This window comes from Mytilus edulis, chromosome 3 (assembly GCF_963676685.1).
Source record: "Mytilus edulis chromosome 3, xbMytEdul2.2, whole genome shotgun sequence".
Classification (NCBI taxonomy): Eukaryota; Metazoa; Mollusca; class Bivalvia; order Mytilida; family Mytilidae; genus Mytilus; species Mytilus edulis.
The window spans coordinates 18057673-18085624 of NC_092346.1; the positions used below are offsets into that span (position 1 = coordinate 18057673).

Below are 27952 nucleotides of genomic sequence, written 5' to 3' on the forward strand. Positions count from 1 at the left end.
CCTATTCTTTTTGTCTAATTTTTTGTGTGTGTAATGTACAGTACAAGTCCAAAAATATATGCAATTTTCAGAAAAATTGCATCTTTACATCATACAAATTTGACCAATACACATCCATACCCCTATAGGCAAGTCAAGAGATGTTTCGAAAAGACTGTAAATATAACCTTTTTGCACCTGGCCTAATCACTCTTTCTTTATTAAAATCAGTTAAAATAAAACATCCAAAAGTTTATTTCAGCTCTCTTCTTTCATTTCCACCCCAGAAAAGCTAAGAAATGAATGAGAAAGGGAAAGAAAAAAAATAAAGAAAAAATACACTATAATTAAAGGGAACTATATTTGTGAACAATGAAAAGCGGGGTCATTAAATGTGGTCTTGGGCCTTGTGTCTACAATTTTAAAAGGGGAGATAATCTCAGATGTGTCTACAATTTTAGAGGGGAGATAATCTCAACTGTGTACAATTTTAGAGAGGAGATAATGTCAAATGTGTACAATTTTAGAGGGGAGATAATCGTGTACAATTTTAGAGGGAAATTAATCTTAGCTGTGTGTACAATTTAAGAGGGGAGATAATATCATCTGTGAACAATTTTAGAGGGGAGATAATCTCAACTGTGTGTACAATTTTAGAAAGGGTGATAATCCTGGTGCAAATGTTTTGCTGAACTTCTGCACTTTCCCTTTGTTATGTGTTTGTTGTATTGATATGTGTTTGCACACTGTAAAACATTTTATTACAAGATGCCTAATTTTTCAATTTTAGTATTATAATTGAGAAAATGTGTTAATTTTCAGTATGCGATGATTACATCTTGAAAATATACTACAACAGTTTTCAAGTAGAATACCTATCTGAAGTGTTCTGCAGCAATGATTCATGAACTACTCCTGGTGGTGGGTCAAACCCTTCTTGATTCTGTGAAGGTACACTTATGTCTAATCCTGTCTTTCTTTTTTTAGGACTTTTCTTCTCTTTGTTTTTAGTGACAGTGGTAGTCTCTGGTGTTTTGATCTTTGTACTGACATATGAAATTGGCTGTAATTTAAATCAAACAAAGTAAGAATAAATATCAATGATAAACAGTATTGCAATTATACTATAATAGGAAAGTTATAATTGATCAATCAGAATAATCAGAGAGCATGCTCGGCCTCGATTTTGAATTAAACATGATATTTAATGTATACATGTATGCACATCAGTAATGGCTATTTGTTTCTGTGTTTAATATTTTTATTGGTTCATTATTTTGTACATATACATAAATTAGGCATTTGTCATTTCTGGCTCAATTATAGCTGACTATGTGGTAGAGGCTTTATTCATTGTTGCAGGTCTTACTGTAACCTATAGTTTTTAAATTCTGAGCCATATGGTCTATTGTGGAGAGTTTTCACATTGACAATCATACCACAACTTCTTTTCATACATATTACATGAATTTAGTTACTCACTTTTCCATATGTATTACTAGTGCATGTTATGTAAAATTTTAGTAGAATTGCCCAAACTGTAGGTGTAAAAAATGCATAGTACAGTAATCCTAAACTGCGTGCACATGTACCGGTATATGCACAAAATGGAAATTTTAATGGTGTTTCAAGGTGTTACATTTCCAGCGTTATGTCGAAAGATATATATCTAAAGGGAAGACATAATTTTGTCATAGTCCACATAGTTGTTCTCAATAAATTGTGTATTTGTGTTTTGTTGAGTTTCAATCATAATACGTTGAAATTGAAGGCAGATTTGAAATTAAATGTACTGTGTACAATGAGTGTGGATTATAAATCCTTACCTCGGGTTCAAATCTTTTAGCTGGTGCAGCAAATAATGAAGCTAGCTTGGCTATTTCTCCTTCTGATGATTTGCTCTTCTTTGCTTTTGATGATTTCTTGATGACATCAGACAAGCTCCCTACTTTATATTCTTCTGACATTTTACTTTACTGAAAAAAATTGCAAATGAATTTAAAAAAAACAATAAATATAAAAGAATATTTCAATAAAAATATAAATAAAACAAGAATGTGTCCGTAGTACACAAATGATCCATCCCAGTATAATTTCCAATGGTCATTAATATTAGAAAGATCATATCATAGGAAGCATGTGTACTAAGTATCAAGTTGATTGGACTTCAACTACCTCGACAAACATTAACATGAAGCGGGTCAGACAAACAGACGAACGCACTGACAAGAAAACATAATGCCCATAAATGGGGAATAATAAACGGGGCATAAAAAGGCAATCCAGCTAATGGTCACTCAATTCCACAGACACATATTTGGATTATACAGGAATGATCATGATGATTAAAACACTTGATATATTATTGATATAAAATGTGTAAACAAATATTGCACAAATTAGCTTAGATCAAGATTCCAACTACAAAATGTATTATCATCAAAGGGAGAAAATGCATCTTGATGCTGGGTAGATTTAATATCCATATACAAAAAATAATTTTAGAAAGAGTGGTTAGTTAAAATGAATGCATTCTTAAAAAAGATATTTGTTTCAAAGAATAAATCTGTCATACTAAAGGTTGCATCTAGCAGAAATTCCATATTTTTAAAACCTGTGAGAAAGTAAACATACATAATAATTACAAAACGAAACGGTGTAGATCCGTTATTTTTCCCGATTTGTAAGCAGACAATTTTTTTTCATTATTAATGACTGAAATTTAATTTATGTATTATGTCTAATTGTATAATATTAACATTTATAAATTATTTTATTATATATTCTCCCTGGATGTATAATAACTGATATACAGGGATACTTAGCCTAATGCTGTAAGCTAGGTAAATTGTTAAACAGCATTTAGTGCAATAAAGATGATTTAATTGTTTCAAAAAAAAAAAAAAATATTTTTAAAACAACTTTTTTGAATATTAAAGCGGTGTTCAAGTCACATGTAAGTGCAAATTTGTGAATTTTCTTCTTTTTCACTGTGCACTGATATGTGACATCATTACCATTTTGATTACCTAACATTTAAGAGTATCAAGTCCTATTCATGATCTAATTATAGGCAGTTACAAAATGGAGGATCACTAGAAAATTGGAGACTGCCAATAAACATATCCTCTTCTCATGGGTTTTCGTGTAATTAGGAATGCATGGTAACATCATAATTACCATTGAATAGCATGCATATGACGGAGGTAAACATATGATTTCAACAACAGGGTCTTTCCCATACTAGGAAGAAGAAGAAGAGACCATATTTATTCTTCTTATTTTCGACATCCGACGATTACATACTGTTCACATACTTGGACTATTTACAAAGTCTTTACCCCAACTTAAACAAAATGTAATTAAAGTGCAATGAAAATATCAAATTTGTGATTAAAACTATGTACAATTTAAATTAATGCTTTTAATTAATAGAACAGAGAACAGCTGAAGTGAGCTGTTCCTTGAAGCTATCAATGGATGGTGCCTGAACTAGTACCACAGGGAGCTGGTTCCACTGTGGTATTGTGTATGGAAAGTATGAATGTCTGTAGTAATCTTTTGATGTATGAATATGCCCATATGTATGGATGTTTTTTTCTTGTTCTTGAGTCTGCTTTTATAAGTCTGACTGATGGAATAGCAACAAGATGGTATGATAATTTGTACATCATTACTTATCTTGTGTGTAGCCTACATTCTGTTAGTAATGGAAAATATAATGTAGTAAGCATGTTTGTAACACTACTTGTATTATGGTATTTATTGCAGACATACCGAGCAGCTCGTTGTTGGACAATCTCTATATCACTGATAAATTTCCTTCGATTTGTAAACTAAAATGTGTTTTATATTCAACAACTATGTCAATGAAGTGAGTCTCATTTGGGTCTAAGCGTGACGCAGGATTTCCGATTGTTTGTAAGCGTGACAGGTGAAAGTCAAATTATTGTGCCATGAAAACAGGAGATGAAGTCAAGCGAGGCACAGGATTTCAGAAAAAAAAATGAGAATTGCTTATGTACATAATGTAAGCGGGTTACAGGAATTTGACAAAACAGTTAGCGCCTAAGCGGGATCCGGGATCAGAACCACCCAATGGGACCCCAATGAACAAGGGTAGGGCATTGCTAGATGATTTTTATAATTTTTTGTTAATTTGAGATAATTTCATTGTAACATTGGGTCCATTATAACCGGTAATATTAGTATCATGCTTTAAGCATGTATTATTACATGACTGTAACTTCCCCCTTTTTTGTCAAACTTTACACTTTTGATTCTAATTACTGACATTAAACCTGTTTCTGATCATTAACAACCTTTGTGGCTATGAATAACTATAAATAATTACTAATTAATGACTGTTTACTTCGTTACACATATCTTACATTTATACATGTGCTTTGCTTATTTTGGTGTGCAGTACGCCATCTGTTGGACATTTATTGCGATTCAATATCCCGGATGTTCAGGTTGACAATAATGGCGTCAAGGGAAGCGTATTATTTTTGTCCAAACTTTTACCTTTAACCAAGACTGGAAACAATTTAGAGAGAACTAGTGGACTTTTAAAGCTATAAAAATCAACTTTAATTTGTTATGAAAATGTTTTAACGGTGCAAAACACTTGGAAATAAGTTCATACCTGTGGATTTTACAGGTAAACAATATTTAATAATCAGGGTGTGTAAATCGGTGAGTTGACAATCCTGTCCACATAGTTCCTCTGTATTCATAGAATATTGTCAAATTGTTAGTCACTTACAATTCCTCATAAATTCTTGCACTGGACTTTCATATATCGTTGGGAATACAGTTGGAAACGTGCTAAAAAATACAGGTAATCTGATGAAAAATGTAATACCGGAAGTCTTAGCATAGTTATTTGAAAGGTGACCTACTTCTTTATATTGTTTCTGATTTATTATGATACAAATATACATTTACAAATTAACATTTATTGTTTAGATAAACAGCAAAGTTAAATAAACTATCTTTATTATCAAAACTTAGTTTTCAATATTAAATATGAACACACATAATCCCAAAGTTCCCCCTTATTTTACATCATATTACACATGCATGCAATTTTATATCTGGGAAGTAAAAGTTCAGTTTGAAAGTTTGTTGAAGGGTTTTATTGCTACATAAGTTATATAGTGGGTATGCACCATATTTTATAGAGGTATGCTATCCTCGGAAGACAAATTGTATTGTACTGGTGAACAAGGTGAAGTACGTACACTTGTATACAACTATGTACATAAAGTATTCATGGTCAAGATTGATTTGTATTTGATTGACAGAAAACTTCACATTTGACAGTCACCACAGTAATGAGAATTTCATTAAAAGAAATATGAATATAATTGTAGACCTGTACAATGTAGGTTGATGTCTGCTGTAGACCAAAAAGTGTCTTTCAGATTTTTAGAGATGCTTCAAAAATAATAATTAAAAGTAACTAGAAGCTTAATTGTTGTTTAAGTGGAATAAGATCGCATATTTTTACTGGATTTAGGTTGTCATGGTATTATAAAAGCATTTTCCAACTTAACTTTTTTTAATTTAAAAGTAGTCTTCGTCAGAAAACTACAAATTTGTTAGGCATGTGTATTTTAAATGGAAAGCATGATTTTCATTACAAAATGGCTTGTTGCCTGTAGGACTCAAACCCAGGACCTCTGTGTTACAAGACTGTGTGTTACGGACTGAACTAAAGATGTATTTCCCTAAAGCTCAACAGCTTACATCTGACAAAGTAATTTCAGAAAGGAAGCAATCCCATCACACATAATATGACTTATTTGGCAGAGGGGAACTGAGTACCTCTAATTTAGGTCTACCTAGGACACTGTGAAAAAATCAGCTCTTTTGTTGATCTGTACTTCTCAGTTTGAACATGCCAATCAAAAAAGTATTCATAGACATCCAAAGACAATGCATCTACATATAATGAATAATTGTTTCAGTTCCAATGTTCTTGCATTTACTAACACTTTCTATAATTATTACAACATGCATTCCTCTGTTTTGATAAAATGCCATTAGTATTTACAGTACAGAGTATTTTTTATCATGATAGGATTGGTTGTATAAACTGAAGAAATAATGTGTAATTAAAGCTAAAAGCATCGCAGGTGTGAATCTTTATTTGTCTTGTTTTTAAAACCAGTTGTTGTAATTTTTGTCTGGTACATTTTTTTTGTACATAATTCTGGTTTTTTTTTATGTCCTTACAGTATGGTTATACATACATTTATAAGTCTGGCTAGTACATGTACATGTATGACTTCTCCAAACAACATACTGTTTAAGAAACATTTTTCAAAATTGAGCATTTATTAAATTGTGCTGGTGAACACTAGGCATAAAACTGTAGCCGTAAATTATTATCAAGATTTCAGCATGTTCAGGAAATGTTGCAAAGAAAAAAGGTGATCAAAATTGAAAATATGAGTTTTTACATGTGTTTCTATTATTTACGCAGTGCAATTTTAGCAACAATAAAAACCTCACAATTCTTTTTTTTTCAATTTGTCCTGATTAGGCTCATTAAAGGAAGCAATATTTGGAGTGTTGAAACATTTGACATGAATTTGTTATCTTTTCACTTCTAATTACCTTGAAGGAAGCAATTTCCTTTCTCTGTTTGTTTTAAAAATAAAATTAGTCACTTTAAAGTTTCGCAGTCCCACTGTCATGACTGTGTTCCGATCAGAAACCCAAGTAATTATCAATTCTCTGGTTATTGTTGGTTTTGCTGTAAAGTTTTACTTGCTTGTATAAAAACTTAATTGCAAGAGTGTACTTGTATCCAAACCATTATTTATTAAACTCCAGACTTTAATTGCCACTGACAAGATAATTGGATTAGGGATATAAATTGAATTTGCAAGTGTTTTGGGGAGTACAAAATGAGTGTGGCACAACAAAATTAAGCATCACTTACAGCCACTTACAGCCACACTTAAATATGTCATGGTGACAGGATCCCTGTGAGAGTGATGATAAATTAATGTTTGTGTTGACTGAAATGAGCAGAGATGATTTAAAATGCTGTTGATTGCGATTTTGATACCTATGTATTTAATCAAAGAAACAGAGTTAATTGTTTAATTACATGTAGATACATGTATTGCAATAAACCCGATAATAAAGCTTTCTATTGACTGATATAACACTGATATTTCTATCTGCTTATACATTTTTATACATGTGCATGTACAATGTAATGTAAAAATCTATCTGCTTATACATTTTTGTACATGTGCATGTACAATGTAATGTAATGTAATGTAATGTAGATCAGACACCATATTTCATTCAAAGTGCTATATTAAAACCAATTTGGCTAGTTCATACATTTGTATATCAGCTATGCAAGAAAACAATGAAGAGGTTTCTGTGAATACAGCGATGCCATGGTATTGTACATAATATCATGATTATCAGGCCCGTAGCCAGGAATTTTCATGGGGGGGTTATTTGGACTCACAAACTTGACTTTACAGTCACAATTCGAACAGAACGTTGACTTTAACAGTGCTTATTTGTTTTCAGAACCCCCCTGGTTATGGGTATGATTATCATTATCATTGTACATAACCAGTATAAATACATGCACTGCAGTAGTCACCAGATGCAAATGGTGGTGACATGCATGTTACTAGACTCACTTATAACAGGTCACCATGAAAATGTGTAAAAGTTTTTAGCTGCTGCCACCATACATGTTTATACTGTGGAAAATCCATTATAATCCACTGCAAATCATTGATCAAGTACTTTATGTACTTAAATATGATTCCAAACTTACACCTTATTCAAATATTTTTTTCTTGTACAACAATTTTGATATCTTTAATCTTATCATCAAAATTCAAACTCTTCTTTCATATGATTTTGTCTATCTCAGAAATACCCCCATCTTAGACTGAAGTATTTTCAATTGCAAAGATTATCTTTATCAGCAGTAAGTTACTGGTACATGTTACGATGTACAACAATATTTTTGATTTTCAATGTCAACTGAGTGATATGAAAAAAATACCTCTGCTAACCACCCATAGCGGTTAAAGAATGTACAGGGTGAAGAACAAATATTTACCCATGAATGCTTCAGATTATCAGAAGTTTTATACACGTTTAATATGTATAATGGAATTGATACGTCAGTTCAAACTAAGAAAAAAATAATCAATAGAGTGGACCTTTATTTTCTGATTTGTAACTTAAGACTGCTTGATGTTAGAGAAAGTTCTGTAAAGTTATACATATCTGAACAAACACAAGAAATTTTAGACCTTATTTCTTTAGTAAATACATGTATGTAATAAGACAATACTTTTTATAAGTAATTTTTTAACAGGAATGCTCATAAGGTGTTGATAAAATTTGTGAGACAAATGTATTGCAAGAATATTAAAGTGCTTTTTTAGCACTTTTTATAAAAAGTTAATTTTGCCAGTAAATTTAATACCAAGAACATATATAGATTTTTTCCTAGTTTCAAAAGCTCCTATAAAAAGAACGCTCAAAGTATATTTATACTGAAATAACAGAATAATTTATTTAACAATTGGTAACATCATTAACATTCCATCATATGATTTAAGATCATTTATAAGATGAAAATATGTTCATCAATATAACGGATATTTTGACTTATAATATTCTATTTCCTATGCATTGTATTTTTTAGCCAACATGTTATTGTGTCCTATCAGATATAACAATGTATGGTCACGACCTCATGTATAATATTCCAGGCTCTGTGATAACTCAGGTGCAGCATTTAGGCCAAGCTAAATGATAATATTGTTATGTGGTCTTTAAATTGTATGATAACATCTGGTGCAATATTCAGGCTAAGCAATATGATAATATTTTTTATGGTCTTTAAAATCGAATACAAAATTAGTTTCATGAGTGAGACCATGCTGGTTAATATACATGATATATAAGCTCCAAGTTAAAACAAAAAAATTGTTGGCAGCATTTAGACCTTGCACTTGTACAGAAATAACGTTCTGAAAGTGTCTCTGCACTTAATTACATGTGCAGTTGCATTGTTGAAGTCATGCCCACTCAATTAAAAAATGTATTATTGTTATGAGATCACTGTTTGTATTACGTAAATCAGTGGCACTGTAACATACTGTTTACATGATTTACCCCTGACAAATTACGATTGATTGATTGATTGATTGTTGTTTGCTTATGTCCAGTGCCAAATATTTCATGCTTGATGTTCATGATGATTTACTAAACTTCTGGCCTTGAAGGCATTAACTTTGCTCAGTGCTCAGAGTACAAAAATCATGCTCGAAAGTTTTATGACCGTGAGGCCAGGACTGGTGCATTATCTTTAGTTTCCTACATGTATACCAACGAAGTTGATTGGGACTTATTAAATGTTCTTAACCTAAATGGTAATTATATAAAGAACTCTATTGTTTTCATCTGTTGTTGATTTATCACTACAAATTGAAGGTGTAGATGTATACATGTAATGATGTACACATTATTGTCATTAATTTGTAATTTGAAAATTTTAACTTCTAATCTCTGACAGTTATTCAAATTCCATCTAATATCATTATTCCTTATACACAAAAGTATAATACAGCAGATACATGGTGTCATATTGATTATGATGTTGGTATTAAACAGAATAATGGTAATTTAAATGTCTTGACGGAAACTTTCTCAAGTATCACAGTTTGTCTGGTAGGATTTGCAGTAAAAGTTTTAATAACTTTTGTCTTCACTTTCTTAACAACCATTACTATATATTTGTAAAAAGTGAATAATTAACTTACTAAATGAATAAATAAAGTTTTAAATTTCTGGTTAAAATATGTCAACAGAAAATTGAACGGAAGAATTATGAATTAATTTATTAACTTTTTAGACAGAAAAACCCAGTCGGTTAAAATGCAAAAATAACATTTATTACAGGTATGTATATATGTACATGTACAAAAGGATAAACCAAAAATCAGCTATCATTTGGCCTAATTGAGTATGTTAAAATGAATTAGATAATAAAAATATTTTGAAGTGAAAACTTCCTGTCTCTACTTGTAGGTGTCTTCTTCTAATGATTAGTTTGGCAGCACAGAGATAGGAAATTATGTTTAAGAAAGGAAAAAGGAGACCAGAAATATCTAAGCCCAGTAACTTTGAACATCGTGTCCATACTGGATTCGATAGGGACCAGGGAAAGTATGTGGGACTCCCTCCACAATGGACAGGGATTATTATTCCAGAGGAGAACGATCGGAGGAAACCAATTGTCGATGCTTCCAGGATCACACATACTGAAATTCAGCCATTAAAGGTAATTATAATATGTAATTAAGTTAATTACATGTATTATGATTTCGTTGTTGTTGTTATTGATAGATATAGATATTGCATTTTGACAGATCTTTGTTTTATTAAGTAATTATATCCCATTAAAAATAACATTAATTTTAAGATGATGATCTTGAAATAATATGTAAATTAGAAATTTTTTCCAGAGAGAAAATACCAATGCAGAAAATTTTTATTGGAAAAAATCATAGCTTCATTGTTTATTATTTCATTCCAATAAGTGTATAGAATGCATGAAATAATTGAGGCAATTAAAATCTTATTATCATGATTATCAAGAGTTTTCTTTTATCAGTTAATCTATTGACAATGAATAGAATATGTTAAATGCCAGAAATACAACAGGAGAAATTTTACGATTCTGGAATGTACTTTTATCAATAGGTATAATCAGTATTATAAGTTTATGAAATGGAATTAAAGGTTTTAACATGGCTCTTGGAGATAAGAGAAAGTTAATTCAAAACATCTTGAAGAAATAATGGTTAAAACATCTGGCGCGGCTGTTGCATTTGTCTGTCAAACTGGAGTAAAGATGAGGCAGCATGCACCAAGTCCTCTTCAAACCACAAGAATTACATCATTATCATATCGTTAAAATTCTTAAATCATTCTGAGGCTAATGAATCATTTTTCGGATTATATAAGTCGGAAGTTTGAAATATTATATATGATACATTGTTTTTAAACTCTTTAAAGAATCTCTCACTATTTGATGAAGATTGATATTATCTTTTGAGATACTATTAAAGATGCCCTATTGAATGAAATTGTTCTACTTAGCCCTAAATAAATCTTTGATGCCAAAAATTAGGCAAGACATGTATATCCCTGTAGGAATAGTTTTACTAACAGTTTCCATTGTCTGTTCAATTGTTTTTATTAAGGGTAATTTAAACGCAATTTAAATGAATTAAAGGAAATGTGTGAGTGTTTGTGAAAAGGGTGAGGGGGTTGCTACATGTATATATATCAGAACAGAGTTCCAGCAACCAAGCAATATTGATGTATTACATTTATATTACCAATTGTAATTTCAGTTTTATGTCATAGCCCGAGACAATGAAAAATGTTTTGTTTTTGTGGAATTTGAAAAATGCTATTATAAGTGATACTGGAAATATTCAAAATAAAAGAATATTTAATACATGTATACAAGTTCTTGTCTATTTTTCAATTCTTGTGACAACATAGCCTGAAACCATGAAGATTACATGTTTAATTTGATCTTACCAGATTTTGTTTTCTTATTTCTTATCTTGATATTGAAAAATGCTACACAATAACATGGATTCTTATAAAAACTGAAATATTAGATGAAATGCATAAAATAGTTGTGATTTGTTCAATAAAATGTAAAAAAGTGTTATTCCAGTATTTTTTTTTTAATTAAATACCAGGTTTAATGATATTATGAATCATATATTTATATTTCTGTTTTAGACAATCATTGGTGAACCAAGACATATGAATGGATATAATCCTGATGTTAGGTCAGTAACTGTTGCACGTTCAAATTCATTACGCAGAGCAAGTCCTCCACAACAAAGACGTTATGTTCAAGAATATCCTCCTCTCCAGGAGGATGAGCCATCTCCTCATGATAGGTCATATCAAAGTAGAGGTGGTCCCCCTCAATATGACAGAGACCAGGAGAGATTTAGGGGAGATCCACGGCAAGAGCCTAGAGATTATAACCGTTATCCAACAAATGACCCTCGAAGGGAAATGAGAGATCCTCGTGATAGACAGGATCCAAGGGACATTCACAGAGATCCAAGGGATCATCGAGACCACAGGGACCCTCGTGATTATAGGGAGTATCCTCCCGATCAAAGAGACGGACCTCCTTTCCGTGATGGGACATTGGACCGAAGATCTGAGGACCTTAACAGGAGTCATAATAGTTCATTTGATAATAGAGACATGCACCATCCAAAACACAATCAACCTCATTTTGATGGACGAGGTCCACAGTTTCCATATGATGATTATAAACAAAACAATCAGATGCCTATGAATGGCAATTCAATGCATCCTCCAGAAAGATCACCTCGTCATCATGGAGGACCAGATTCACCGCCTCATGGACCTCCTAAAAATGGAGCAGGATTACAGTATGATCGGGTAAGTTTCTATGACAAAGGAAAATTAAGAACTTGTCGATTGAATGTTGTCATTTATAATGTCAAGTCAAGTACATGTATGATGAGGATTAGTACAAAATGTAGTAAGAGCTTTTTGTTTTGTTTTGTTTTTATTATCAATACGGTATTGATTTATAATTTACGATGATTTAAAAATTAGGAACACCAAAAAAATAAATGTTCTTAGTTTGAATTAAAACCAAAGAAAATGTTTTTGATATTATTTTGTAAGTTTCATTGGAAAATATAAGAAAATGAGAATGTTATTTGTTAACTTAAGAAGAAGAAAAAAGTAAAAAAAACCACATTAAGAATAAAATTGTTCTTGGAATATACATGTATATGCAAGATACAGGCTATGGAAAAATAATACTGCTGTAAGATATTATGGTAGACTTGTATTTATTTGAATCATAAGAATGATTTGTTTAGAGCAAGTGTGTATATTTACATGTACATGTTTGTGTAGTTTGCATGGTGTTTGAATGAACAAGAATGTGCTTATTTAAACCTATTCCAAAAACCTTTAAAATGCTTGCTTACCAATTCTATATTGTTTATTTTACGATTAATTGATTGATTGTTGGTTGGTTATCAACGTCCATTGTTTTATATTTGAAGCGAGAAAACTGTTTATATGTCAATTGTATGAGCATAGTGGAATTTAAAAAATAAGGCTATGACATCACATCATACTTATCCTTTTAAATTGAAACTTGTCTAAAATTAAACCACCAATCAAACATTACATTGGTGGTTTAATTTTAGACAAGTTTCAATTTAAAAGGAAAAATAAAGGCCAGGGGAGACAACTGTTTGAATAATTCAAACACCGTCTGTTAATAGCCCCACTTTGAAATGGCTTGAAATACAATATATTCACACGCTCATCTCATTATTGCATAATGTGTTATTTTGAATGAACAAACTTACCACCTTTAAATATTAAAAGCACATATATTTTATTCTTCATGTAAATATATAAAACTATTCATTTCATATCAGTTTATTTGATAGGTTAATGTCATTTTATTTTAAACAAGTGTGAAAAATAAAAAATTTCTAATAAAATATGTATTAAAATTTAAATCTCATGAAAAAGTTAAATTAAAGCCGACTTATAATAATGGATACTGCATGTCATATGGTAATTGTTAAATCATCCATTGCTTTTTGTGCATAGTCAATAGGCCTGTGTAAATTCTATCTAAATAGTATAATACATGAGATTGGACAGTATATATATTCACTAAGATGTTTCAAGTGAAAATCACTCTTGATGGTGAATTTGGTGGTTGTGAGTGATCTTCTCTGAAATTTATCATATACCGTATCCATATAGCTGTTTTTTTCACAGGTGTAAAATTTCATGATTTTCATTGAATAAGTATGATACAAAATATTTTGGCGGTTATTATTTTGGTGGATTCAAAACTTTTATCAATACCTTTGCATGTGCTCTTTTAAATTGGTGGAATTTAGTTTGGCAATTTTGTTCTATCCACCAAAATAAGCGAATATTTATACCCCTCGAAAATAACCAGCTATATGTTACGATGTTATATTTCTTTTGACAAATGCTATGAACATGATGAATATATGAAATCCAAATAAACAATTAATAAAAAATTAGTAAAATCTGGATCTTATCCCCACATAGCAAAATTTAGAATAAGATCTAGATATTACTTGCCCACCATTACTAACTTTTCATCAATTGCTCCTTAAGATAGATCCCGAAAGCATTTTACCTGGTGATGTTATTATAACAAACAAACAAAATTTTTGCATTTGAATTGTATGCATGTATTTAAAGGATATTCCATTGACATGAATGTTGGAGGGTAGGAAAGGAAAACATGCGTTAGATATGGGTTGTGGGTGATTTAGTGTTTTCATTTACATGTACATCCATTTGATTTATAAAATTATCTTGGTTGTGTTATTTTTGTTTTTTTGGAAGTCCTGTTTTACCCTCACATATTCATGTCAATGGAATAACCCTAAGTTATGATTTTCTTGGCCAAATATATATATATATATATATATATATATCATGCTTATTGTTTGTTGTGTGTCAGGGTGGAGCCAAACCTTCCAACTTGCAAGTTTCACAGAATAATTATTCTCCGACACCAAAAATGCAGCCACCACCGAAATCCCCCAACAATACTGCACCGCCACCTGGGTCCATACAGGAGCAGCAGAGACTTTCGCATGAGCAGGTATCACTATCATTTTCATTTAGGCCAGAATTAAAATATGAATGTTTGCCATAGTCCACACACGATTCTTGAGATCATGTAGGGGTTTGTTTGGTGTTTTTTTTTCTGTATACTATTTGAAAAAAGTGGGGGGAATATGTATATAAAGGTATAGATTTGAATACAAACAGTTATGATTTATTCGAAGAGACTATGGCAAGCATTTTTTATTTGGCAATTTTAGGACACTTTGATTAATTGAACTCGCCTAAGATGGATGGAGTTTGTAGTGCTGTTCATTTGAGACTGAAAAAAATTCAGTGCTTCACACTTTTTAACTGTCATTTATCTGATTTTCCTATTTTACAGATACGTTTTGTATATACATGTACAAAAATGTATTCTGAATTATTTAATTATTGGATGCATAATTCTTAAAGCATGATTAGAACAAATTTAAAGTCAAACTGCAAGATATTTTTAGTTTCATGAATGTGTTTAGTCAGCCATTTTTGTATGATTTGCTTTTAAATAGAAATGTGTTGTACATGTGTTTGTTTGTAAATGTAATTTGCCATTTAGAATGAAAAGAAATATGTGTGTCAGTGATCAAATTCCTTTATCAACACTGTTCATTCTCTCTCTATGCAAAGCCACCTCCCCCTCCCTTTTTTTCCCTTTTTTCCTCGATAAATCATCAAAGCTTCATAATCATTTTACATCAAGCAAAGTGGTCAAATAAACAACAAATCACCAGTTTAAAGTCGATTACTTTCAGTTGATATTAAACTAGATCAAACAATTAAAAAAAATATTAGCAACACTAAGCAGACTCCAAGTTGTTCTATTGTGTCAATTCAAAACTACAAATTGAAAGGTTCATCTTCATCAAAATTTCTGCCCTGCAACATATGGTAGAAACAGAATTATTAGTCATGGTGTCTATTGGAAATGAAGAACCTGTTTTATTTTTTTTGAATTTTTAGCAGGAAACTGTCATTTAACTTCTTACCAGAAATTACCTCATCAATGAAGCACTCTATTCAAGTGAAAGTATATTTGAAATGTTATTGCATATTAGAAGGGGGTTGGAGGGGTCCTGATTTCAAACTCCAGGGCTTAAAAACATGAAATCCTGAGGTCCTGACCAACATCCCGAAATTCTAAAAAAGAATTCCTGGATCCCAAAAAGATTAATCCTGAAATTCTGAGCTTATAAACACTGGAGTCCCGATAAAGTTCCTATCCCCCCTCATAGTGTAAGTGAAATAAACATTTTTTTCATACATTTGATCAAAAAATCATTAGTTGAAAAGATTCACGTTTTTTCATTTTTGTTCCAAATCTTTTTTAAATCTAGATCCTTTTTATCTCTATATTTCTAACTCAAGTATTTGATATTTTTAGTTCCGAGCAGCATTACAAATGGTGGTAAGTCCAGGCGATCCAAGAGATAACTTGGAAAACTTCATAAAAATAGGAGAGGGATCAACAGGCATTGTGTGTATATGTACATCTAAAACAACGGGTCAAAATGTGGCAGTGAAAAAGATGGATCTGCGGAAACAACAGAGAAGAGAGTTGTTATTTAATGAGGTAAGCTCACTACCAGTATGTTCTATGGGTTTTGCTCATTGTTGAAGACTAGATGATAACCTATATTTGTTTACCTCTTCATCATTTGGTATCTGGTAAATAGTTGTCTCATTGGCACATGTACCACTTTTTTTTCTTTTTATGCCCCACCTACGACAGTAGAGGGGCATTATGTTTTCTGGTCTGTGCCTCCGTTCGTCCGTCCGGTTGAGTTTTTGGTCGAGGTAGTTTTTGAAGAAGCTGAAGTCCAATCAACTTGAAACTTAATACACATGTTCCCCATGATATGACCTTTCTAATTTTAATGCCAAATTATAGTTTTGACCCCAATTTCACGGTCCACTGAACATAGAAAATGATAGTGCAAAGTTCAGGTTAAAGTTTTTGGTCAAGGTAGTTTTTGATGAAGTTAAAGTTACATCAACTTGAAACTTAGTACACATGTTCCCTATGGTATGATCTTTCTAATTTTAATTCCAAATTAAAGTTTTGACCCCAATTTCACGGTCCACTGAACATAGAAGATGATAGTGGGAGTGGGGCATCGGTGTACTATGGACACATTCTTGTTATTTATAAGTTGTGCACTAAAACTGTAAACAAGTTAACTTATTTCCACTAGTGATTATTTTTATGCCTCACCTACGATGGTAGAGGGGCATTATGTTTTCTGGTCTGTGCGTCCATTCGTCCGTCCGTTTGTCCGTCCGTTCGTTCGTCCGTCTGTCCCGCTTCAGGTTAAAGTTTTTGGTCAAGGTAGTTTTTGATGAAGTTGAAGTCCAATCGACTTCAAACTTAGTATACATGTTCCCTATGATATGATCTTTTTAATTTTAATGCCAAATTAGAGGGTTTACCCCAATTTCACGGTCCACATAGAACATAGAAAATGATAGTGCGAGTGGGGCATTCGTGTACTGGGGACACATTCTTGTTGTGACTATTATGAGTTAAAAATAGTGTGACTAAGAATAGCTGTATGTATGAATATATCAAACTTGATTCATCACTATATTAATAAGTATAAGAATACAGTTAGAAATCCACTTATACTAATTGGAAAAATAAATAGTCACACTAATGAGGCATGAGGAATTTCAAATTTTTTTGTTTGATTGATTGTTGCTGTTTTAAAGCTACTTTTAAACCTGAGTACCTAAAATGTAGAGAAAACCACTGACCTTCAATAGGAAAAAAGACAAAGTCAATTAAGATTGGAATTGAGTGCACCCGCACCAGCTGGGTTTTGAACTCACAACCTCTGTGTTGACTGGCTAATCATTACAGTAGTAGAATTACTTATGTTTTAGAATGTGATCATATTAAATATTTGTAATGCATAAATAATCTTAACCCTCATCTCTGTTTTATTCTTTTTCAGGTTGTTATCATGAGGGATTATCACCATCCCAATATTGTAGATATGTATGACAGTTTCCTGGTTGGTGATGAATTATGGGTAGTAATGGAGTTCCTTGAAGGAGGAGCTTTGACTGATATTGTAGTCACACAGAACAGGTATATACACATATAAACAAGTATGGCATAAAAATCCAAGGGACTATATCCCTATGTAAAAAAAAAATTCTTTACTCCCAGGCCAATTATGTGTGTATATTAACCTTGCTTTTATTTTAAAGCACCCGCTGTGCCACACCTTGAATGATTTGGGGCGTTTATTTTTCACTGTCTGTACGCATATGTATTGTCCGTCAGGTTTCAAGTTAAAGTGTCGGTTCCAAGAAGATTGTTTACTATAAAGTTGTGGTCAAATCAACTTGAAACACGCTCTCATTATGATGTGAACTTTTAAAAGTACATGCCATATTTCATGGTTCACTAATCAGGTTTAAAGTTTTTGTTTGAAGTAGTTAGCCCACTAAGTTGTGGTCAAATCAACTTAAAAGTTATTACACATGTTCATAATGATGTGATCGTTAGACAGTATAATCCTAATCTTTTTGGTCAAGATTTTTATGGTTCACTATTCATGTAATATTTTTTTGTAAAAGATCATGAAGTTGTGGTCAACTTAAAAAAGCAGTACACATGCTTATTATGATTCGAAATTTTTACATGATAGCCATATGAGGGGATGAACCTGCATCTCACTTTCACCATGAAGTATATATGAGGGGGGATAGGAGGGGTCCTGATCCCGAAATCCTGGGCTTAAAAACATGAAATCCGGAAAACCCGGACATAAAAAAACGGAATCCCGAGGTCCTGAAATTGGAAAAAAAAATTCCTGGGTTCCGAAAGGGTCAATCCCGAAATCCTGAGCTTAAAAACGTCGATCCCGGAGTCCTGATTAAGGTCCTATCCACGCTCATATATAGTTGTCAAATCAACTTGAAATTTATTTTATTATTATGTGAACCTTATAAAATATTTTCTTTATTAACATTTTGACCTTTTATCATTTTAAATAATATATGATATTTTTTAGGATGGATGAACACCAGATAGCCACTGTGTGTAAAGCCTGTCTGAAAGCCTTAGATTTCTTACATAGAAATGGTGTTATACATAGAGATATTAAATCAGATTCAATATTACTGGCTCATGATGGAAGGGTAAATATATTAAAGAATATTTTGAATATATAATTTCAACATTAAATAATGTGTAAACCATGTTAACAGAATATTTCTTACATTTAACATATAAATACTCATAAGAAATACCCTTTCCTGTGCAAATATCTAATGTGATATTTCAAAAATGCAAAAGAAAGCGATGTTCAAAGTTATGTGAGTGAATAGATTGAAGAAAATGTGTTTGATTCCCACATTTAAAAGTTTTAAGTCTGTATTATATGTTTTACCAGTCTGTCCAATTTCTTATGGGTATAAAAATGCACTCATAGATGTAACCTAATATATCAAAGGAATATGGGGTTTTAAGAGAAAAATGAAAAAATGAAAAAAACTTGTTATAAAATTTTCTGGAATTACCTTCATCATTGATAATCAAACCCAAACATCTTAAAGCCAAGGAACATAGACCTTATGGTCAATTTTGATTCTGAGGTATTTGACATACTGATTTCAACGACCTCACTATGCAACAATCACATTTTGGGAACATATATAATGTCCTGTAATGGCAGATGAATAAGGTTTTACAATATACCCTCTGTTACAGTACTTTCTGATTTGCTTCTGAATGAATGTTGTAAATTGTATAAACTTTTTAATTTTCAGGTTAAATTATCTGATTTTGGTTTTTGTGCACAAGTCACGCCAGAACTACGCCAAAGAAAGTCATTGGTAGGAACACCATATTGGATGGCTCCAGAGGTCATTTCAAGGTTACCATACGGGCCAGAGGTAACTAAAACTAATTACGTTTGTCAAAAGTTTTGTTATGCTACAATACAGCTAAATTTTTTCCATCACTACAGTTAACTCATATTGGTAAAAGACTACTGAGTGTAGTCATGCTTTTTGTATTGAAAGACCTTTGCTAACAAAGAAAAAAAATATGAACATCTCTTACTGTAAATTCAGAAATTATTGCTAGGTTTTTATACGACCTCAAAAATGGCGGCGTCGTCGTCCGAAGACATTTGGTTTTCGCACTCTAACTTCAGTAAAAGTAAATAGAAATCTATGAAATTCAAACACAAGGTTTATGACCATAAAATAAAGGTTGGCATTGATTTTTTGGTGTTTTGGTCCCAACAGTTTAGGAATTAGGGGCCAAAAGGGCCCAAATAAGTATTTTTCTTGGTTTTCGCACATTAACTTTAGTATAAGTTAACAGAAATCTATGAAATTTTAACATAAGGTCTATGACCACAAAAGGAAGGTTGGGATTGATTTTGGGAATTTTAGTCCCAATAGGAATTAGGGGGCCAAAAACAGGTCCCAAATAAGCATTTTTCTTGGTTTTTGCACAATAACTTAAGTATAAGTTAATAGAAATCTATGAAATTTTAACACAAGGTTTATGTCCACAAAAGAAAGATTTGGGTTGATTTTGGGACGAATTAGGGGCCAAAAGGGGCCAAAATTAAACTTTGTTTGATTTCATCAAAAAATGAATTATTGGGGTTCTTTGATATGCTGAATCTAAACATGTACTTAGATTTTTGATTATGGGCCCAGTTTTCAAGTTGGTCCAAATCAGGGTCCAAAATTATTATATTAAGTATTGTGCAATAGCAAGAAATTTTCAATTACACAGTATTCACCAATAGCAAGAAACTTCAATTGCACAGTATTGTGCAATCGCAAGAAATTTTCAATTGCACAGTATTGTGCAATAGCAAGAAATCTTCAATTGCACAGTATTGTGCAATAGCAAGAAATCTTCAATTGCACAGTATTGCACAATAGCAAGAAATATCTGGTTATCATTGTGTAAATGCAACATAATTGTAAACGCATTAAACCAGATTTTTCTCAAAATCATAATAATTAAAATCGCATTTAAGTCTAAAGTGACAAAATCACAATAATAAATGGACACAATAATTTCTGAATTTACAGTATTTTATAAAAACTTATTTTTATTCTGTCTTCTGTTACAGGTGGATATCTGGTCATTGGGTATTATGGTGATAGAAATGATAGATGGTGAACCACCATTCTTCAACGAGCCACCACTTCAAGCTATGCGTAGAATAAGAGATATGCCTCCGCCAAAACTTAAGAATGTTAATCGGGTAAGTGTGGTGCCTTATTGTTTTATTAAATTTGATTACAGTATTTATGAATTTTTAATATTGTAAGTTTTTTTTTTACGTCAATGTATATGTACAGCAGTGAGCAATATCTCCTTCTACACTGCAGATATTTTTTAATGTAATAGTCAAAGGTGTTTTGAACTTGTTTATGTTTAAAAGAATAAACAGTAAATAAAGGCAAACTGAGAAAATCATGAGAATGACAAAAACAATATTATATAATCAGTCATGCTTCAGTGACATATACTCAACCAAATTTTTTCCAGGAAAAGGGGGGCCCTACTGGATCCGCCTATGTAAACACAGGTTTTTAAACAAGCAATACATCAGATGATCAGTTATATTGACATGATTACAAAATCCTTGCATTGATTTCTTTTGTGTGTTATTAGATATAAGTAGAATATGTGGTATGAGTGCTAATGAGACCACTCTTCATCCAACATTCATTAACACTTGGCTAAAAGACTTTTTTGTGTTAGTGAATTTTGTCTCATGGATGTAAGCCTATCTTCTTCAATCATGTCTTTAAAATTAATATTTAACCGAATGAAGTTAAATAAATTTTCTGTTTCCATAGGTTTCACCAAGATTACAAGGTTTCTTAGAAAAAATGTTGGTGCGAGATCCTATGCAGAGAGCAACAGCATCCGAATTATTAGAGCATCCATTCTTAAGGGGAGCAGAAAAACCGTCTTGCCTTGTGCCACTAATGAGAAGTTTCAGACATAGTCCATGCTGAGAAAAAAAAATATATAAAATGATATTTAAGTGCTAGTTATACACGGATTGTTAAAATGAAAGCATGGCATTCCACAGTAATCTGGATCATATATATCTGGAATGTTATTTAGTTGTTGAGCAGACCATTGAATACGGACAGGCACACAGCACACATAAGGAATGGAAAATTGGCAATGAATGATGGAACATACCAGACATGCAGCATGGAAGGACAGTGATTACAGCAAAATTATATCAAAAACTTCATTCATAAAAGATTTGATACAAGCTATTATTCTGGATTGTGTAAGAATTGTAAGACACACACACAAAGGTTGTATGGATTGTTAAGTTTTAAATTTGATTTGATGTTTATTATTTTAAAACATTGTCTTCAAGTTTAGAGAATTTATAAGAAATATCAAAGTGTTGTTCATACTGTGTGAAAGGATTGGCATGTGATTGTTTACATTCATGAAAGTCATGAGTTTGTCCCTAGATAGTGTTTATTTATCATTGCTGTTAGGTTGTTTTGTTTGTTTAGTTAATTGCTGTGTAATAAACCATGTATTATTAATAGTCAAATATCATGAATAATATAAAATTAATAAGCCAGTTATGTATATTTTTTTTGTTTTTGTTTATTGCTATGAATGTGAATTATAGTCATCTTAACATTATATACCATATATTGCATTTGCTGTAAGCTGAATGTGTAAAGTATTCATTCTTCATAGACAACTGACAACTGAGACTAATTCACATTCCATACATTACCATGATATAATTCACTGTTTAAGAATCTAATGCATTCTGGGTAATATTTTCAAAATCCTTCACCAAAACATTTTGATTGGTTCAAAATGTTCTAAACAAAAGAAATTCAACCAATGACGTAACAGTATTTTTATTTTGGTGTACAAACAATGAGATTACCCATAGTCCTTTAGATTCTGAAAAGGCAAATTATCCCTTTTTTAACTTTTTTTTGAAGAATAGAATATTATTGAAATTAGTATAATTATTATTAAACCACCAAGAAACAATGTATGGAGATTACCTTGTATTTACATTTTTAGAGGGTACCTCCCAATGTCACCATTGGACATTATGTATTGAACAGGTTGTTGTTTGTATATTTCCATACATACATTTTCATACTGTCATGGGCATTGCTTAAACTCGAAATAATGATCTGTGTTTTCAATACATGGAATCTTTACTGGCAATGAATGATTATTAGGGGTTCAATAAAGGGAATCTGTACTTACATTTACCATTGCTTTTATCATGTTATTAGCTGTAAAGGTATATATTGTTAACTTTTATATGATATTATATATATACAGACTTTATATAATGTACATATCAAACCCTATATATATGTTATATAGGAATGCATGGTTGTTCTCATATTTATAAATTTTAAATTATATTTTCATCAAATAAATGGTTGTTTTTTTTAAGAGTTTGAATTTATAACTTTTATATTTTAACGATAATTTCTGTGATTATTTGTAAATAAATAGGAACTAATAGTTTAGTGAGAGCTTGTAGAACAAATATTGTTTTGAAATACTAACTTTTCTTTTTTTCTTTCTTTGTAGTATACATTAAGCCTAACTATGGTTGCATTTATTTATTATTTATAAGAGTAAAACTTTTGATTTATTAAGAATATTTTTTCCTCAAATATAAATGAAGTACCAGTTATTCAAGCTTTCAAGAATTTATCTAAGCATTGTACCAAGTTTGGTGATGGGTGACTTGGTCTCTGTTTTGGCAAAAAGATTTTTTATTATTATACTGTCAAACACAGAAACAAGTCATTAAATCTCATTTATCACTTTGTTTAAGTATTACCAACTTTTCTTTAAATCCATATTTTAAAATGTCTGACAGTTAATATGAATTTAAGCAAGCCTTAAGTTTTTTTTTCTTTTCCTGCCATACTTTGTACTGCAATAAGATTTTTTCTTATGTAGTTATTTAATTGTAGACATAAGAACAAATAGCATGGATTATTAGGAATAATTGATTTGAAAGGGGAGACCATTCATTGTAGTTCAACAAAATCATCAATTTCTGATCATATTTTCACAAGTTGAATTTTGCAGCAAGTTTTAAGTTTTTCCCTATTAAAAACTAGTGTATTAAAAGATATTTTGGTTTTTCATGACTGTCACAATGACTGTCTTTGAGGAAATGAAATTTTATTTGAATTGTACAATTAATATAATAATCTCAAAACTTTTTGACTTCATTTAAACTGTTTTTTGGTTTTTTTTTACACTCAATATAAACATTGAAGCAGCCATTTGTAAATACATATATTGTATTATTTCATCTGTAATAAAAAAAATATTCAAATTATAATTTTGAATTTATGAATGTGGCATAATTTACCAGGGTGATGCTCAATTCATTCCTTTAATTTTGGTATCAAAGAGGCACAAACATTCATGTATCAAGAAATAAGTTTTAAATGATATATATTGGCTGTAGGCCATATATGTGTATATGTGTGTGTGTGTAATACTTTTTGGTGCAAACTTTAGCATGACACAATAATTTTATACACAAGATGACAAATTAGTTGGCATTGCATTTATCTGTGGTGTGCCATATCATTTCATATCAAGATTTCAGTATTAAAATTTGTCATATGTAGTACAAGACATTCATGCCCTAAGACAATTTTTAAGCAACTATATTTTTTGTTTAAATATTTTGTCCTTTTGAACAATAAACTTTGATAACACTTAAAAGGCATGTTGTAAGACTTGGGGCAGAATTGTTCTTGTTGAAGCCATATCATTCTTGTATCTAAAAGGGCTGGGGGTTTGCAGGCTAATATTTGGAATTTGGAAAACAAATTTAAAGAAAAGGTGGTATTCTATCCCCAAATTTAATCTAATTCTCAAGTTTAAAAGTAATGCAACACATAGTCATGTTACCTGACAATTAAGGCAAAGTTTGTTCTATTATTTTCAATTTAAAGTCAAAGTTTGTCATGCATGCCTCCATTTGCTTATGAAAACTTTGATATTTTTTATTGATGAATATTGAAATGGTGTTTAACAGGCTTTTTAAGAAGCTAAAACTTGTCTATTCTGTTTAACAAAATTCATAATTCTTTAAACATTTCAGGAAAAAAATGTCTCTCCATCAAAATATGTGTTTAAGAATCATTAAATCTGTTATTCATAATGTAGTGCCAGGTGATGCACAGTTTTACACACAAGAATATAAATTTACATTCTATCAGAATGAAAAGTCATTTTATTTCATAGTAACTCAGTCAGTTAGAAAAAACTTAAACCAGAAAGTTGAAAAAGATAAATTGTCATAAACACCAAGTGTTTCTCTATTTGTACAGAATTTTTTTTTAAGAAACTAGTGGCTCTTTTCCCAAACAATCATAGTATAAAAATACTTGTTATTCATTATAGCATTTAATCTGACTTAGGTTGTATTCTAATCATTAAATTACCAGTGAAAAGAATCACAGACATGGTTCCACATCCCTAGTTTATTTGTTTCATATTTTCACAATTTTTATGTGAATTTTGGGATTGAATTTTTGCAGATCAATAAAAGTGGCAAAATTAGATACCTGTTTTTGACATTCCATAGAAAAAGTTATTATAATAATGGTTTTCTAAACAATAGCTTACATTTGTCAATGGTAGTTCTGATTGGAAATCAGTTTAATCATAAAATAAACTGAATAATGATTCAAAATGTCTATTTTACCATATCAAAGATGTGCCACATACTTTTGATGGTTGGGCCACTTTTCTACAGGTCTCTTTGAGAAGCCAGGTAGTTGCCAAACATGTTGTAAATTATCCAAAATAAATAACCTTTTAAAATGTGTACTTTTACATCTTTGGTATTCAGATGCTTAGAAGGTTACTTTGAGCACTAGACCCTGGAACATTTCGTTTATTTATAAATTGGATTGTTAAAACAAATAATTTTATTAACACAACTTATCATTTTATACACTTGAGGTTATGAATATTTTAGATATTATTACACTTGATAACATAATAACTTGAGTTTATTCATGGAAAAAATGTTAATTAATATAAATTTTATATAGAAAAATATTGTGATATCAGGAAATTTATGTACGGCATTAATTTTACAACAGAAAAAGACATGTTTTTATACCCAAAATATGAATTTACATTGATTAATCTAGAAAATTTCAATACAAGGTGATACAGTATACTAGGAAAATTAATACATTCTGGACGAAGAGTAATTATTCACATACCATAGTCTTTTTATGACTTGTACATTTTTGTAAATTCTTTTTATAATGCTGTAAATATATTGCTACTAAAACTTTACAGACTGGTAAAGGAAATAAAATATATCTTTTACATAAGTATATGTTGTTTGGTGTTATATGTATAATATGAAAAGAAGGAGATGATTGCCAATGAGGCGCCTTACAACCATAGTTCAAATGACATGAATATAAACAGCTATACTGTACCATCTTCATAAATCAATAAAGTCTCTACCATATAGTTTATAGCTGAGCCAATTCAAACGAGAAACCAAGAGCCTAAAAAAACTATAAACAAGAAGCAAATATGAATCAAATATGACACCAAAAAAACACAAACACTAAAGTAGATTGTACAAGCTCATGACTGGGGACATAAAAAAAGTGGAGTGGGTAAACATATTCCTGTGCGTTCACCCCTTCCCATTCTTTATACGTGATGAGACAGATTTCAGTAGACCAAACTGCTTCATGTGATGTCATGTTATAAGTAAATTATCATGAACAGACACAAATGCTGTGTCATTAGTCTGTTTGCTATGCATTGGACTTGACTCAGATGTGGTTTCATTGGACCTGACACAGATGTGGTGTCATTGGGCTGTTTGCTATTCATTGGACCTGACACAGATGTGACATTGGGCTGTTTGCTATTCACTGGACCTGACATAAATGTTGAGTCAGTCTGTTTGCTTTTCACTTGACCTGACATAGATGTGGTGTCAGTCTGTTTGCTATGCACTGGACCTGACATAGATGTTGTGTCATATGGCTGTTTGCTATTCATTGGACCTGACATAGATGTTGTGTCAGTCTGTTTACTATTCATTCAACCTGACACATGTTGTGTCATTAGTCTGTTTGCTATGCACTGGACCTGACATAGATGTTGTGTCAGTCTGTTTACTATTCATTCAACCTGACACATATGTTGTGTCATTAGTCTGTTTGCTTTTCACTTGACCTGACACAGATGTTGTGTCATATGGCTGTTTGCTATGCACTGGACCTGACATAGATGTTGTGTCATATGGCTGTTTGCTATTCATTGAACCTGGCATATATGTCGTGTCATTAGGGTGTTATTCACTAGACCAGACACAAATGTTGTGTCATTGAGCTGTTTGCTATTCACTGGTCCTGACATATATGTGGTGTCATTGAGCTGTTTTCTATTAACTGGACCTGACCTATATGTGGTTGCATTGGGCTGTTTCTATTCACTAGAACTGATATATGTTGTGTCGTAAATCTTTTTGCAGTTCATTGAACCTAAAACTGATGTTGTCATTTATACACATTTATATAGTGTCATTGGGCTGTTTGCTATTCACTGGACCTGACATAGATGTGGTGTTATTAGTCTTTTTGCTATTCACTGAACCGGACATAGATGTGGTTTCAAAAGTCTGTTTGCTATTCACTGAACCGAACATAGATGTGGTGTCAAAAGTCTGTTTGCTATTCACTGAACCGAACATAGATGTGGTGTCATAAGTCTGTTTGCTATTCATTGTACCTGACATATATGTTGTGTCATAAGTTTGTTTACTCTTCAGTGGACCTGACACATATGTGGTGTCATTGGGCTATTTACTATTAATTTTACCTGACATATATGGTGTGTCATTAGTCTGTTTGATATTCCCTGGACCTGACACAGATGTGACATTGGGCTGTTTGCTATTAAATGGACCTGACACTGGTGTTGTGTAATAAGTCTGTTTGCTATTCATTGAACCTGACATAGATGTGGTGTCATTACACTGTTTGCTATTCAATTGACCTGACACATATGTGGTGTCTTTGGGCTGTTTTCTATTAATTTAAGCTGACATATATGTTGTATCATTATTTTGTTTGATATTCATTGGACCTGACACAAGTGTGGTGTTATTGGGCTGTTTAATTTTTAATGGAC

General features: G+C 31.4%; 2 protein-coding genes across 8 annotated transcripts in view; one reads left to right on the forward strand and one right to left on the reverse strand.

Moving 5' to 3' along the window:
* The window catches only part of LOC139515947 (RNA-binding protein 34-like), a 22842-nt gene extending 15638 nt beyond the window's left edge, over window positions 1-7204 (reverse strand). Inside the window, exons 1-3 of one of the 5 annotated variants that reach the window (XM_071305733.1) lie at window positions 7189-7204; window positions 1806-1955; window positions 855-1042 (exon numbers count right to left, since the gene is read on the reverse strand). In XM_071305733.1, the coding sequence (XP_071161834.1) occupies window positions 855-1042; window positions 1806-1946 (329 nt within the window). In that variant the 5' untranslated portion in view covers window positions 1947-1955; window positions 7189-7204. Of the gene's footprint in view, window positions 1-854; window positions 1043-1805; window positions 1956-4333; window positions 4508-4627; window positions 4859-7188 lie in introns of those variants that run through there. The other 4 variants (XM_071305731.1, XM_071305732.1, XM_071305729.1 and 1 more) reach the window with 4 other exon arrangements.
* On the forward strand, window positions 4427-26130 carry LOC139515946 (serine/threonine-protein kinase PAK mbt-like). 3 transcript variants are annotated; one of them, XM_071305726.1, is made up of 10 exons: window positions 4427-4642; window positions 10075-10327; window positions 11809-12492; window positions 14594-14737; window positions 16124-16312; window positions 17694-17830; window positions 18762-18888; window positions 19519-19644; window positions 20850-20984; window positions 21586-26130. In XM_071305726.1, the coding sequence occupies exons 2-10, from the start codon at window positions 10121-10123 to the stop codon at window positions 21745-21747; spliced, it is 1911 nt and encodes a 636-aa protein (XP_071161827.1). In that variant the 5' UTR covers window positions 4427-4642; window positions 10075-10120; the 3' UTR covers window positions 21748-26130. The 3 variants fall into 3 exon arrangements, with proteins under 3 accessions (XP_071161827.1, XP_071161829.1, XP_071161828.1); XM_071305727.1 differs by lacking the exon at window positions 4427-4642 and adding an exon at window positions 4696-4822; XM_071305728.1 differs by lacking the exon at window positions 14594-14737 and having other exon boundaries at window positions 4445-4642.
* Window positions 26131-27952: the final 1822 nt, after the last annotated feature.